Source organism: Hylobates moloch, unplaced genomic scaffold, assembly GCF_009828535.3.
Source record: "Hylobates moloch isolate HMO894 unplaced genomic scaffold, HMol_V3 SCAFFOLD_23, whole genome shotgun sequence".
NCBI classification, from domain to species: Eukaryota; Metazoa; Chordata; class Mammalia; order Primates; family Hylobatidae; genus Hylobates; species Hylobates moloch.
Genome location: NW_026652298.1, coordinates 31,239,331 through 31,254,277, shown reverse-complemented (window position 1 = coordinate 31,254,277; position 14,947 = coordinate 31,239,331). Strand labels below are relative to the sequence as shown.

Here is a 14,947-nt window from a genome sequence, read left to right as displayed (position 1 = left end):
CCACTGTTCTCCAGAACCACTCCCAGACCAGGGAAGAAAGGGCTTCTTTGTCAAAGTCAAGAGCCTGCCCTCAACACAGCTTAGACAGTGGATAGAGAGTACCCACTTGCCCCCAGGCATGAATTTCCAAAGTGTGTTGCCCTTTGGAAAGTGGGGTTTGGCATTCCATTACATCTGGCACCCAATGTTGGCTGCAGAGAGGTAGCCTTCACCAGTGCGGACAGACTCAAGCCCTGAGCTCAGGAGTGGAAGGCAGTGGGGCCAGGTTTCTGTGAACCGTTGGGGGTGAGCACAGTACACCCAGTGCAGGTGAGGTTGGTGTGAAATCGTAGCCCAGCGGTCTCAGGACCCCCAGAGATAGTGCAATGTTAAGGCATCTACCTGCTCTTGGGACACAGTCAAATGAAATGTGAATCTCACCAGCCTGCAGGAGAGATATGTGTGAAAAGATTAGTTCTCAGAACCAGCTGCAGTGTGTGTTTCCGTTATCAGCCCTTTTTTTCTGAAGCAGGCACTCTAGGAAGCAGTCTCCGCAAGGGTGTTCATGGTATTTTATCTCCCGGGTAAGATCAGAGTTTCTTTCTTAGAAAGCACCATCACCTTTTCCTAGAAAATCATTCCCTGGAGACATGAGTATTTGTGGATAGTTTAGAGGAATTCATTGCACACAGCTCCCCCTGTCAGCCTGTACCATCTGAGTTAATTCATGTGTGACAGAGGTGTTTCACTTTTGGATTTTGCAAAACAGGAATGACCTGTCATTTGCACCTCAGACATGAGGAGTCTGAACCTTCCTCCCTGCAGCTGGTGGTTCTACCTCGGAAGCCTGGGGGTGCAGAGGAAGTGGGACCCATGTGTCTTGAGTCAATCCACATTTCCAACTGTCTGACCAAACCCACAAGCCTCACCACAGGACCCACCCTGTCCGGGCCACTGACGCCTTCCTTCCATGTCCCCCCAGCCAGGCACACGATTCTGTTTGTGGGTGGCAGTGTTTGCACTGGACTTCCTGGCATCAGCTTTCACTGGAGGACTGGTTCTGACAGATGTGTATGTGTTGCTTCATGATGCTGATGTGCTCACCCCCAGCCAGGGCTACAGCATCCTGTGCCAAGAAGGCCCCACCTGGGAGATTCCCCTGCGCCCCTGAGCCAGAAGGTCCAGGGGACTGAACGCTGAGCACTGCTACTCTGGATTCCACTTTGCCTTTTGTGTTTTTTGTTTGTTTGTTTGGTTGGTTTTTTTTTTTTTTTTTGGAGGCTACGGCGAGCTGTGATCCATCCTGGAGTGCAGTGGTGCAATCATAGCTCACTGCAGCCTCAAACTCCTGGGCTCCAGCCATCCTCCCACCTCAGCATCGGTAGCTGGAACTACAGGCACAAGCTACCACACCTAGCTAATTTTTAAATGTTTTATAGAGATGAAGTCTTCCTAAGTTACCCAAGTTAGTCTTGAACTCCTGGCCTCCAGCCATCCTCCTGCCTTGGCCTCCCAAAGTGCTGCAATTACAGACATGTACCACCACACCCAGCCCACACTCTACTTTCTTTTGGTTCACAGTTCATCAGGGTTTTTCTTACCACTTCTATGAACACATAGCCTCTGTTATGAAGTAGATCAATTCAAATCAGTTCTTTATGTGGGTTTCCTCATTAAATTCTATAACCATCCTAGGAGATTGGCACTATTATTATCCCCATTTTACAGAGGAAGAATTTTTTTTTTTTTTTTTTGAGACAGGGTCCCGCTCTGTCACCCAGGTTGGTGCCATCTTGGCTCACTGCAACACACTCTGACCCCTGGGGTCAAGTGTTCCTCCCACCTCAGCCTCCTGAGTAGCTGGGATTACAGGTGTGCGCCACCACACTGGGCTAATTTTTGTATTTTTTGTAGAGATGGGTTTTGCCATGTTGCCCAGGCTGGTCTTGAACTCCTGGACTCAAGCGATCTGCCCACCTCGGCTTCTCAAAGTGCTGGGATTACACACGTGAACCACCACGCCCTGTCCACAGAGGAAGAAATTGATGCATGGAGAGGTCCAGTGATTTGCTCGAGGTCACCCAGCTAGTGAGTAGCTGAGCCACGAGTAAGCCCAGGCAATGTGGCCCCCAGAACCTAGACTCTTAGGCATTCTGACCCACTACTTCCCACACTGCCTTCTTCAGATCTGCTAGCTCTGCTCAGGACACTGGGGCATCAAAAACACAGCCCCAGTCCTGAAGGAATCAGAGCCTAGAGGGCAAAGTTGGAAGAGATAGTGGCAGGCCATGTGGCTCAGGCCATTATTCAAGCAGCATTAGGTCAGGTCACTAATCCCACCTGGAGCAGGAAGTGGGACAGGCACCAGATAGGGAGGCACAAGCCCAGAGACAGGTGGCACATTCTGGCACCTCCACGGTGGTGATTACAGCTGGAGCCCACAGTGGGATGTGATGAGGCTGGGGGTGCTGGCAAGAGCCAGATCACGGGGGCCTTGGAGCCCCTTGAGAACCTTGGCTGTCACCTCTTTTTTTTTTTTTCTTTTTGAGACAGAGTCTTGCTGTTTCACCCAGGCCAGAGTGCAGTGGCGCGATCTCGGCTCACTGCAAGCTCCGTCTCCCGGGTTCACACCATTCTCCTGCCTCAGACTCCCAAGTAGCTGGGACTACAGGCGCCCGCCACCACGCCCAGCTAATTTTTTGTATTTTTAGTAGAGACGGGGTTTCACCCTGTTAGCCACGATGGTCTCGATCTCCTGACCTCATGATCCGCCCACCTCGGCCTCCCAAACTGCTGGGATTACAGGCGTGAGCCACCGCGCCCGGCCCGGCTGTCACCTCTTAACACTGTTTCATGACCTCATACCCTGCTGGGCTGGGGCAGATGGTCCTGATCCACAGGCGAGAGATGGGAGAAATGCAGGGGTGAGTTTGTCACACATGTGGCGGAAGGGAGGTTGCTTCTTGTCTGTCTCCTCTGAGCTACTGTCTCTTCATCTGTCAAGTAAAATGTGCCTGCCTTTCCAGAGTTATTGTGAGGACTCAGCAGCAAGCCAATGGCATGTCTTGATGATAGTCTTTTTGCCCCTTACATGTCACATAGTTGCAGGTTCCCAGGGCTGTGCTGCCCACCTCCTTTGTCCTGGAAAGGATGCACAGCCCAAGTGGCTGGCTGAAGCACAGGTAGAGAATATCTCAGCTTCCCTAGAGTCTCTTTGCCTGTCTGACAAGTTTCCAAAAGCAACTCTCAAGTCCTCCCAGGGTCCCTGGGTAGCAGAATGATATAAAAGAGGCCAGGCTACCTCAAAGCCAAGGCATACACTTTAGAAAAGCTTCCTTTGTGACTTTAAGAATTTATTTCTGATGGGTAGCTTTGGCCACTCATCTCACTACAGTTCCTGTTGCAAGGGAGCCATCTAGAATCATCCAGAAGCTTAGCTCCTCAAGCCCACTTCACAAATCAGAACACATCAATGTGCTTTGAATTTGAGCTAAAGGAAGTTACATGGTTTAGCAAGCAATTGAGGGCTTAATGTGGTTCGTTTCAAGTTTTTTGCTTGTATCCAAAGAACATTCCAAGCTACCCCTTTGGATTCAAATGTTTTCTTTCTTTCTTTTTTTTTCCACCAAGTAGACTTTTTAAAGGAGGCTGATCCTTTTCAGAAACTCCACCCTTTATTTTCCTTAAGGACTTGTCAAAGAAGTTCAAACAATTCCTACTGGCAAATCATTCCTAAATATTCGTAGATTCATCAAAGAGCTGCCAGATTCTTGCTATGTGCCAAATACTGTGTTAGCCTGAGGGGGTGAAGAATTGAGCAAGCACACGTCCCTGCCTTGTGGACTGCTCTTTTTCCTAGAGAGGTAAAGTTTATTAACAAGTAAGAGAATAGCAGGTTTGGTATCAACCCACAGTCAGAGCTCTGGAGGAAAGAAATAGCACGCCGTAGCCAGGGGCTGAGGAGCGGTCCTCCTGCAGACAGAGTGATCGGAAGAGCTGCTCTGCAGAGGTGACATCTGAGTTGAAACCTGGAGGACGAGGAGGAGCCAGGAAGGTTAAAGTGATAAAGGAGGCACTTTCCAAACAGGGAACAGCACACATCCCGTCCCTGAGGTGCCACCAAGTTTGGCATGTTCAAGGAGCATAGTAAGTGAGGGAGGGGCAGGGGCAGGGGCAGCGAGGGGAGAGGATGGTGGCAGCACTTTGCAGGCAGTGGGGAGGCATCTCATGATAACGCCGTTTTCCCTCTTGCTTTTTTTTTTTTTTTTTGAGATGAGTCTGTCTGTCACCCATGCTGGAGTGCAGTGGCATGATCTCAGCTCACTGCAACCTGCACCTCCCAGTTTCAAGTGATTCTCCTGCCTCAGCCTCTAGAGTAGCATGAGCCACCACGCCCAGCTGATTTTTTAATTTTTTTTGTATTTTTAGTAGAGACTGGGTTTCCCCAGTCTGTTGGCCAGGCTGCTCCCGAACTCCTGAACTCAGGTGATCCACCCGCCTCGGCCTCCCATAGTGCTGGGATTACAGGTGTGAGCCACCATGCCCAGCCCCCTCTTGGCATTTTAAAACCCACATCACTTATTCTTTCTTTCAACATAATTGTTGAACATATTCTAGGTATCAGGCTCTGAGTAAGATGCAAGACTAGGACGGTAAACAAATAATATAAAATAAGACCAAAATAGCAAGGGTGCCACTGAGCCATGCCAGCTGAGAAGGGAAATTCATGTTGAAATGAAGGTCACTGGAGCTTTTGGGGTCCAGTTAGAACATTGGAGCAGAACTGTGGGCTTAGGCTGGACCCACCCCACATGTAGGGGAACCTGAGAGAAGCAGTGAAGAAGGAAAACAGTGGTGTCAGTCAGACCAACCGCTGGTCAAATCCCAACTCCAGCTGTATGACCTTGAGTGAGCCACTCACCCTCCCGGAGCCTCAGGTCCCTCGTGGGTCTTGCCTCTCAACTGTTGCGCAGGGTAGACGAGCGTGGCTGTGAAGTGACAAGCCCAGGGCCTGGCAGACAGTAAGTGCTCAGGAAGCATTGTCTGAACAGAAATGGAGCAGTCTAGTATGTAAGGTGGGAAATAGGGTCTTTCATGATCTAAATCTACCGAAGCTTAATGCCAGAGAAAAGAGAGTTAGGAATAGGATTTTTTGGTGAATATCAAAATCCAAGTTGAAGCCACTAGCCATCTGTATATCGTCATCTTGGAAGCGGTTATGAAACACCCGTATTTGCACGAGGTTTTATTTGTCCCCACATTGTTTCCCTGTTCCTTTGTAAAACCACAAGCAGTTTTTGTGTTTATCACTATTGGCGTTGAGGAAATAGAATATTTTGCTTTATTTTTTCGATGTGTATTATACATTAAAGAAAATACAATAACATCTCATACAATTTCAAAAGTAAAGGGAAAAGAATTTCCCATGATTTCATCACCCTAAACAAACAGTACTTAGATATTTTGTGTGCTCCTCCTATCTTTGTCTGTAAAAAGAGTATACCATGGTCTTGTTTTCATCCCTTCTTTTTCTTTCTTTTCGTCGTAGCACAAGAAGTTTTTCATGTTGTCTTAGTTTAAATAAGTCTGATTTTTTATGGCCTCATAAAGGTTTATCTGGCATTTTCTTGCAAGTAGACATTTTGGTTGCTTCCAGTATTACATTATTTTCAACTAAACTATAATGAGCAGCTTCATGAATACAGTGTTTTTCTTTCTGTTGAATTATTTCTTTAGGATAAGTTCCCAGAAGCGGAATTTCTGGTTCAAAGGGTATGAATGTGTTTTTTTCATGACTCTCTGCATATTGCCAAATTGCTTTCCCGATGGGTTGTGCCCACATTAAACTGCTTCGGCACTCTTTTAAGAATGACTGACTTTCACAGCTACATGGCCTCAGTGGGCTTCTAACCTGAGTGACTGTCGCCTAAACTAGGCACCTTGCACACGCAGCAAGGAATCAGGAGGGTGAACACCGAGCATTTGTTCCAGGCCAGCTCCTGGGCTCAGCACATCACCGGTGCCATCCCATTGTACCTGCATGGTGGGTGCCCCATTTCCAGAGCACAAGCCTGGGCTTGGGCACTTCATGTGATTACCAAGCCCCAACTTGAGCCACAGTGTGTCTGACTACAGAGCCACCCACCTTCCCCTGCTCATTGTACTGATTCCCCGGTGGCATTGAGTTTGCCAGAGTTTGCTTCCAGACTCATTGAAGCGAAGAAACTGGAGAAATGTCTTTATATTTGAGCTTGGTCAGCTGTCATCCTTTTCAAAATCTAACCTGTTCTTCCTGGGTCAGTCCTTCCTGATATTCTGTGGAAGAATCTGAAAGAATAATAATTTCTTTTTCCTTTTTAATAATACTTTAAAATTTGCATCTTTATTTAGCAAAGAAAAGCACTCAATAAAACCCTGGGTCCCAAGCCTTAAATCTTTTGGAGGTCAAGGAGCGTTGTTGGAAGAACACAGAGCTTGGAATCTAGTTATTCACTGAGTGACCTTGGGCAGGCTGCCTGGTCATTGCTCGGCTTTGGTTTCCCCATCTGTAAAATAGGAACTATGTAGGATAATTAAAAGCTTAAATGAGACAACACTGTACAGCTGGCATGGTACCCGGCAGGCCGTGGGGAATCAGAGAGTGGTTATTGTTTTGGGGGTGTTGGGGTGAATTTTATGGCTCTTATCCTCATATTTTAGCTTCCTTTTGTGAATTTACAGAGTTGTGGGGCTGCCCAATGTGCCTACCAGGCCCTTATAACCCCCCTACCCCCATGGGAGCCCAGGTTTTGCCTCGAGTGGAGCGCCCTGCTCTGTGGGAATCGGCCCTCCTCACATTCATGGACATGGCTTCTCGTGTGTCCTTCCTTCTCTTAGGAGTTGGGGCAGGAACCAGGAAAATCATTGAGGGATTTTATTGTACAGTCATCACTCGGTATCCATGGGGAATTGGTTCTAGGACTCCCCCAAGGATACCAAAATCCACAGATGCTCAAGTCCCTTATATAAACGGCATAGTGTTTGCGTATAACCTATGCACATCCTCCTGTAGACTTTAAATCATCTCCAGATTATTTATAATACCAAGTACAATGTAAATGCTATGTAAATAGTTTGTTATACTGTATTGATTAGGGAATAATAAGGAAAAAAGTCTGTACAAGTTGAGTACAGATGCAACCCTTTTTTTTTTTTAAATATTTCTGATCTACAGTTGGTTGAATCCGCAGATATGGAACCCATGGATACACAGAGCCGACTGTATGTGTTTTATATTCTGTTTTATATTTATGATGATGATTGTTATTATTCATGTGTTGTTTGCAAGGCAAAAGCAGATATTGGCCTATATTGGGAGACAAATTCTGAACTTTTAAAGTATTTATTGGAAGGTTACAGTTTTTTGGAGTGGTGGGCTGCAGAAAGCCACACGTTTCTATTTTCTCACCCACCTGCTCTGGTCCTGCGTGAGTTATTTGCCTTCAGACCCAGAGGAACGGGCATTTGAGCACTGAAATGAGCGTCTCCTTGACTTGGACCTGGGTGATGGGCCTTTTCCTTTCTTCCTCATCCTCGTGGTCGTGACTCCTTATTTGAGAGCTCAAGCTGCCAGACATTTCAAGTGACCACTCACGTCTTGGGCTTTCTGTACTTGGGCTGTCATGGATGTTTAAGTTTCCTGGTGCACTTGGTTAAGTGACACACGTGTCATACGTTCCTGAGTTCACACCCAGCTCAGCCACTTAGCAGATGTGTGAGCTGAAATAGCTCTGCCCCTCTCAGCTCTGTTTCTTCCTCCATAAAATCTTCAAGTTACAATAAGGTGCCCACAGTTCCTGCCACCCCATAGGTGCTTAATAAATAGAAATTCTTTTGAATTTTTTAATGGAACTACACTTTTTCTTCTGATTTTTACAGATGTCTTTATGAAGACTATACTTTTAAAAACTGTTGACAATCAGATACGAATGCTACCACCACCATCATCATCATTGTAACATAAGAGCTGATCTTTCTCCAGTGCTTTATAGTTTACAGAGGACTGCACTACCTTAGCATAGGGCCGGGAGATAGGACTGCTCTTCCAGTTCCAACATTAGGAAATTGCTCTAAGGTCTCCCACTGGTTAGGGCGCAAGGCAGCACTGGGTGTAAGCAGGCTGACCAGCTCCTCATTGCCTGTGGTATGAGGAGTCAGTGTGAGTGCACCTCTTTGCAGACAGTAATTTGGCCCCTTTCTAGTTTGGGGAGGCACACTGCTGTATAGAGGGCGCCTCCTGTCACCTAGGTCCAGACTGCAGCCTTCAGAGCCATAAACAAGAAGACCCAAAGGCGCACTGGGATTCGCCTTTGCAGCTCCCTAGTGGTGACAGTGGTTTGTCCCTCCGACCCCACTGTGCTGGCTGCTTTCCCTCCTGCGTTATCTCAGAACCTCCTAACAGGCATGCAAGCTATCATGCCCATTTTACAGATGAGGAAAAGAAAGCTCACAGAAGTCAGGGGACTTGCCCAGCCTAGTGGAGCTGGGAATCCGATGTAGACCTCATGTGTCTGACTCTGGAGCTGTCCCCATCGGGCATTGCACCCTCAGTCAGGCCCAGCAGCTGTGCCTCAGGGAGAGAGGCCTGCAGGTGGCCTTTTCTGTGGACTGCCCCTCTGCTTCCTGGCTCTGGTTGGTGGGCAAGCCTGTCCTGGGGCTGGAGGTTGCTTTCTGCAAACACTCCTCCAGCTGCTGGGACTCTGCTTTGTTTCTGCTCTCTGAAAGTACCTGGTGGCCACACGCTTCTGACCAGACACCACTTCTATGGGCCAGGAATCCCTGTGCTGGTGGATCCGCCTCTGTCCCTGGTCTGCTGGCTGGGAAAGCCTGAGGGGCATTCAGGGAACCAAGGTCACTGCCCACCTGCCAGGTGTGAGGTCTCTGCCCCGTCAGCAGCACACCCCCTGTCGTAAGACCAAGGGAACGGGAGTTGAAGAGACTCACCCAGGGGTAGGATTTTCCTCAGGTCTCAGGCCCTGCAGCCCACAGGCATTTCATTTCACCCTCTTCTGTCTGCCCCACCCCCATATTCAGTAGGTAGTACCTTGAAATGCTTTTGGAGTGATTGGGTTTTCCAGAGCCCATGCTGGTTTGGTTGGGACAGACTCAGGGTCTAGCCCTTGCTAGAAGCATGGCCTGGGCGGGTCACTTCACCTTCTTAGGTCTCAGCTGCCCGGTCTGTGAAATGGGGCTGACTGCTGGGCAGGGATATTATGAAGGTCACCTGATACTTGGGGACAAGATCCTGGCAGATGACAGGTGCTCAGTTCAGGTAAAGTAACCCAAACCTGAACCTGTGGATAACTGAAAACAGGCTACTCCCTCTGATTTTTTTTTTCTGTCTTGTTATAAAAGCACGTACCAGAATCACAACACCCGAAGAGGTGGGCTTTATTGCGTTTCTTTCTTTTTTAATAGAGAGTCATTGTGTCATTTCTTGATGTGGGGCATCTCACTGAAATGACTCTGCAATCTCACTCTTCTCTGCTCTCTGAACTGTTGGTCCAGGCCATCCGGGTATTCTTCATGCTGCGTTCCCTGTCACTGCAATTGCGAGGGGAGCCTGAAACACAGTTGCCTCTGACTCGGGAGGAGGACCTGATCAAGACTGATGATGTCCTGGATCTGAGTGAGTTGGCTGCTCTGAGTCACAGCAGGGGGGTGGGGGACATGGGACATGGGACACCACTCTGCTGATTCACACGCCACTGGGAGGGTCAGTGTGCAACCTACATTTTGTACTATCATTGAGCTGTGAACTTGAGCCAGCAGCGTGCATGTCCCATGCAGGTTTTGAAGAAAAGCCCCCAGGTTCTCTGAGATCAGTTTGAGGGTTCTGCTTTCACAACCAGCTGGTTCTCTAAAAAGTCTCTGCAGAGCAACTAGGGGTTCAAGCAAGGGTGAACAAACTCCAGGGTTCCTGTCCTCCCTATAAACATAGTGGCATCAGTTTGGTTGGTTTTGTATATTAAGCATTTTCTATATGATTCCAATGATGAAAGGGTTCTGCTGCTAAAGAAGGAAACTTGTAAAAAGCAAATCACCAGTGTTTAGGTAAGGATGAAGGCTTTGGAGGCTGGAGAACCACGTGCTCAGCCCATAACCTTGAGGTACTTGTTCCGCCGTGTAATGCCTCTTTGTTCTCATCTGCAGCATGAGGCTGAGCTTTAAAAGAGATGATGGGCATAAAGCCTGACCATGTTCCTGGAACCCCTCTCGTATTTGTATAGCTTTGTCTTTCCTCCATTTGCTACAGGGCACAGGCACACTAATGAGCAGCATGGTTTTCTGTTTCTTAACAGCATTATGGTATATTAGGAGTCTTTGGTTATAAGAGACAGAAAACGCAACTTAGGCTAGCTTAAGGAAAAGAAAGAGAAATTGGCTGATGTCACCAGGAAGTCCAGGAGTATGCTACCTTCAGGCATGGCTGGATCTGGGTGCTCAGACAGTGTCATCAGGAAGCTGCCCTCCTCCGTCTCTCAACTCTGCTTTCCTCTGTTTATCCTCAGGAGGGCTCTCACTGGGTAGTGGCAAGATGGCCTTCAGCAGCCCCAAGATTTGTTGAGCCAGCTACACAGCCTTGATGGAAAGGGAGCTTCTCTTTCCCTTTAATTCTCTAAAGTCTGGTGTAGAGGTGTTATTGGCCTAGCTTGGGCCACATGACCATCCCTGAACCAGCCAGTGGTCAGAGGAATGTGACTCACTGATTGTCTAAGCTGGGGTCGCATGCCCAGCCCTGGAGCTGGGAGGGAGGACCGGTTCCTTTTGAACCCCATCAGCTGAGAGAGGGAAGAGGCGGCCCTCAAAGGAAAATCACCAAAGAAGGGATGGTGGCTGGGTGGGCAGAAACAGCACGGGGCCACTCTCTGTAGCACTGTTGTTGCTGTTTTAAATCAGCTTTATTGAGATATAATTTACATACAAAAAAATTCCCCAAGCATTAGTGTATAATTCAATGAGTTTTGACAAAACTATAGAGTTGTGATCTAGACCCTGCTTTATATTCCCTTGAACAAATGACTAGACCCCCATAGCCTCTGTTTCCTCTCCTATAAAACAAGATGGTCTTTCTTAAAGTACAGAGTTGTTTTCAGGATTGAATGAAATAGAATATGAAATATCACGTGACCAAGCATAGTGCCTACCGTGTAAGTGTACTCAGCAAACTGTAGTCAGTATTGCAGGAGGTCATGCCTGTGAAGAGCATAGCATGCCGCCTGACACGTAGAGGTTCTCAGTGAATGAGTATTGTGTGTTACCTGGTTGTCTAGTTTCTTTTTCTGGTCTTCTTGTTTATGTTTTATCTTTCCCTTTCTTGGAAGAATAAAGCAGCTGTGACGCCTCTCTGCCTGCTGCCCAATTCTTTTGGCCCTTTTGCCCTTGAGAAATGGCCACAGGAATTTCTCTAAGGGTTTAAATTGATCAAGTTGGCGGCAAAGAATCATAAACCAGTCTTTCTCTGATTTGATTCAAGGAGAGAAAGAGCTTGCTTTGGGTGGGGGGTGGGGGGGGGGCAGTGAGGAGGGGGCACTTCATCAAGGCAGCAAGAATGTTTGCATCCGTGAAATGGAATTAAATTTTATGCTAGGAATTCACATTCCTTCCCTCCTCCCGCTAGGAATGGCCTGCTGGAGTAAAGGTTAAAAGTTTTTCACTTATCAATTTTAATTGATGAGATTGCTAGTTGAGATCACTTAACTGAGCCTTTTTGGGTAGTTGGCCATTAAGAAAGTAATGGCTGTTTGTCTTTGCCCAGCCTGATTGCAAATTATGTCTTTTGGTAAGGAGGGCGACATTCAGAAAATACTAGGAATTATGGAAGCACGTGGTACTAGGATAAGATATGCCTGTGTTGTTGGTTTGTTTTTTTTCTTTGCTTTCCTTTTTTTTTTTTTTGAGCGAGGGATTGTAAATGCTGAAGCTTCTCCTCACCTTCCATTGCGGGGGAAAATCACCCTACTGTGCAATCTGACCAAATGCCTTCTGTGTATACAAAATACAAGGTGAAGGACAGGTGAAGCCATTCTTGCTCGCTGCATGACTGGAAGCTGGACATGTTTTTGTCTCCCTGATGAACTTGAGAAAGCTGACTCGGGGAGAAACGTTAGGGACTGCTCACCGTTTGCCTGACTGGATGTGGTCTGGTAGGCTTAAAGGAGTGCTGTCTCCACACAGCAGGAAGAGGTGGCGTAAAGTGTATTCACTGCCCTTGTCATACTTCAGTAAGAAACAACAGCATAAAGGATATTCCCCAGAAGCCACCCCAAGTGCTTGCTGACCAGCAGCAGGTCTCTCGGCCGGGTGTGACAGCCGAGCTCCGGCATAAAAGGTGGCTGCTTCTCATGGGGAGCATCAATGACATGGTCACCACTCAGGAAAGAGGCAACCTGGTCATGCTTAAAGTGAAGCGTGTTTTGTTTTTCACTAGAGAGGAGAGTGGCAGAGGGCAGAGGTCAGGAACTGGCAGCCACGTGTGCCACATCTGCTGGAGTGATGGGGGGCTGGGGTGGGAAGGAAGAGAGAGAGGAAGGGAGGGAGGGAAGTGGAAGGAAGTTGAAGGGAAGGAGGGATTGGAGGAAGAAAGGGGAAGGGAGAGAAGGGAAGAGGGGAAGAACTAGATAAAACAGTTGATTTCTAGAGAAAATAGCATCATGAATCTCCATATACCCAGCCCTCAGCTTCAAGAGTTTTTACCATTTAGCTAAGTTTTATTTTATCTGCCCTTCCATCTGTCTATTTAAAATACACCCTCACGCTTGTAATCCCAGCACTTTGGGAAGCCGAGGCGGGCGGATCACGAGGTCAGGAGATCGAGACCATCCTGGCTAACACAGTGAAACCCCGTCTCTACTAGAAATACAAAAAAAATTAGCCGGGCGTGGTGGCGGGCGCCTGTAGTCCCAGCTACTCGGAGAGGCTGAGGCAGGAGAATGGCGTGAACCCGGGGGGCGGAGCTTGCAGTGAGCCGAGATGGTGCCACTGCACTCCAGCCTGGGCGACAGAGCGAGACTCCGTCTCAAAAAAAAAAAAAAAAAATACACCACCCACCCACACAGTGTATTAAAGCAAATGGAAGACGTCATATTATTACATATAGAAATACCTCTCTCTAACAGAGAAGGACTTTGTATTGTTGCTTTTAATGGAATTGATTGCCACCATTTGCAAACCGAGTGCCTCCCCAGCCCCAGCTGCTGCTTTGGGCTGGAGGCCAGGGTGTAGGGGCCTATAGACAGCGCCTGTGCTCACCCTTGTGCTGCCACCCGGGTCTTGTTGACATTTGATTTTGCAGCCACTGGCATCATTGGAGTAATCATCTTTGTAATCTTCCCCACAGTCTTCATGCCTGTGAGGTTCAGTAGCCTTACCTTTGAAATGGTTCTAGGGCTGGATGTGGTGACACACACCTGTAATCTCAGCACTTTGGGAGGCTGAAGTGGGAAGATCACTTGAGCTCAGGAGTTCAAGACCAGCCTGAGCAAATAGTGAGACCTTGTCTCTACTAAAATCCAAAAAAATAGCCGGTCATGGTGGCAGATACCTGTAGTCTCAGATACTTGAGGGGCTGAGATGGGAGGATCTCTTGAACCTGGGAAGTCAAGGCTGCAGTGAACCCTGATCATGCCACTGCACTCCAGCCTGGGGGACAGAGTGAGACCCTCTTTCAAAAAACTAAAAACAAAACCAAAACATGGTTCTAAAAGACTTTCCAAGGAGCTCAAATGAGAGCACATGTAAAGCTCACAGCACCATGCTTGGCACTTAGTAGGTGCCCAGTGAGTGGGAGCTGGCTGCTTCCCTGCTGCAGCTGCTGAACACACAAGCTGAAACTCATCCTGCTGGGCTCCACGGGGTTGGCATTTTCTGCTTAAGCAACACTCTGAGAACAATATCCTGAGACATTCAGGTCATCGCTCAGATGATGGCACTGTTTTGAGGGGTAAGAAAGATATAGCTCTGGCTGCTTTGGCCAGAGGAAGGGAGCTGTATCCCGTCTAGGCTGTGAGACTCACTCACTCCAGTGTGCCTCCTGACCAAGGACAAGCAGGCTTTGAGGAGAAACCACAGATTCCTTGGGATTGACCTCAGAGCCTCCTGAAAGGATTCTTGCCTGTTTCCACATAAATGAGCAACCACAATAGGGGAGAAATCTGTCCATTATCCATACACCCCAAAGAGACACCTGGCAACCAGGCGTGTTCAGTGTCCAGTTTCCTTGCAGCTTATTCATGTGGGCACCTAACATTCACATAGTTGCAGCCATAGCATGTGCTACATGTATCTAACTTGTATTGATTTCTAAAATCCATTCGTGAAGCCCATTCAATGAAGACCCATTCATGCATTCAGCTATTTATTGAGCACCTACTGTATGCCAGGCACAGTGCTAGGAGCTGAGATGTGAGAGTGAGCAAAAGCCAGACTTTGCTTCTGTTCTTGAGGTGTTTCCAGTTGTGGAGGGAGCGACCACTGACAGGTAAGTTAAGTAAATGCATGATCACAGAGTGATTGGGATGGCTCTGTAGAGGTGACGAGCAGGGTCCATGCTAGAGAATAACCAGGAAGAAAATCCTCCTGGGCTGGTTAGGGAAGGCCTCTCTGGAGAGGTGCTGTGCCAGGAGGGACCAGAAGCTTCTACGAGAAAGCACAGAAATGAGGACTGCCTTTTAAGGATGGCAGAGGTGAGGCTGAGGTGGGAGAGAGGGTGCTGTGTTCCAGGGTCCTCACAGAAACTGGGGTGGCTGGCACACAAGTAGCAAGAGCGGGTCAGTGGCTGGGAAGAGCCAGATCTCAACTCCAGGGTTTTCTCACAGGGACATCTGTCCCAAATGGACACTTCTAGAGCTGGCACTGCCTGGTCAGACGATCCCAGAAGGGGCCTTCCAGCTGCACTGGGGGCTAGAAAGGCCTGCAGCAGGGCTGCGAG

At 48.0% G+C, this 14,947-nt stretch overlaps 1 protein-coding gene across 9 annotated transcripts in view; it reads left to right on the top strand.

Moving 5' to 3' along the window:
• The window catches only part of CLEC16A (C-type lectin domain containing 16A), a 240,436-nt gene that overhangs the window by 110,977 nt on the left and 114,512 nt on the right, over positions 1 to 14,947 (top strand). For all 9 annotated transcript variants that reach the window (XM_058434075.1, XM_032145444.2, XM_058434074.1 and 6 more), the window contains one exon: positions 9,526 to 9,646. In XM_058434075.1, the coding sequence (XP_058290058.1) occupies positions 9,526 to 9,646 (121 nt within the window). The remainder of the gene's footprint in view (positions 1 to 9,525; positions 9,647 to 14,947) is intronic.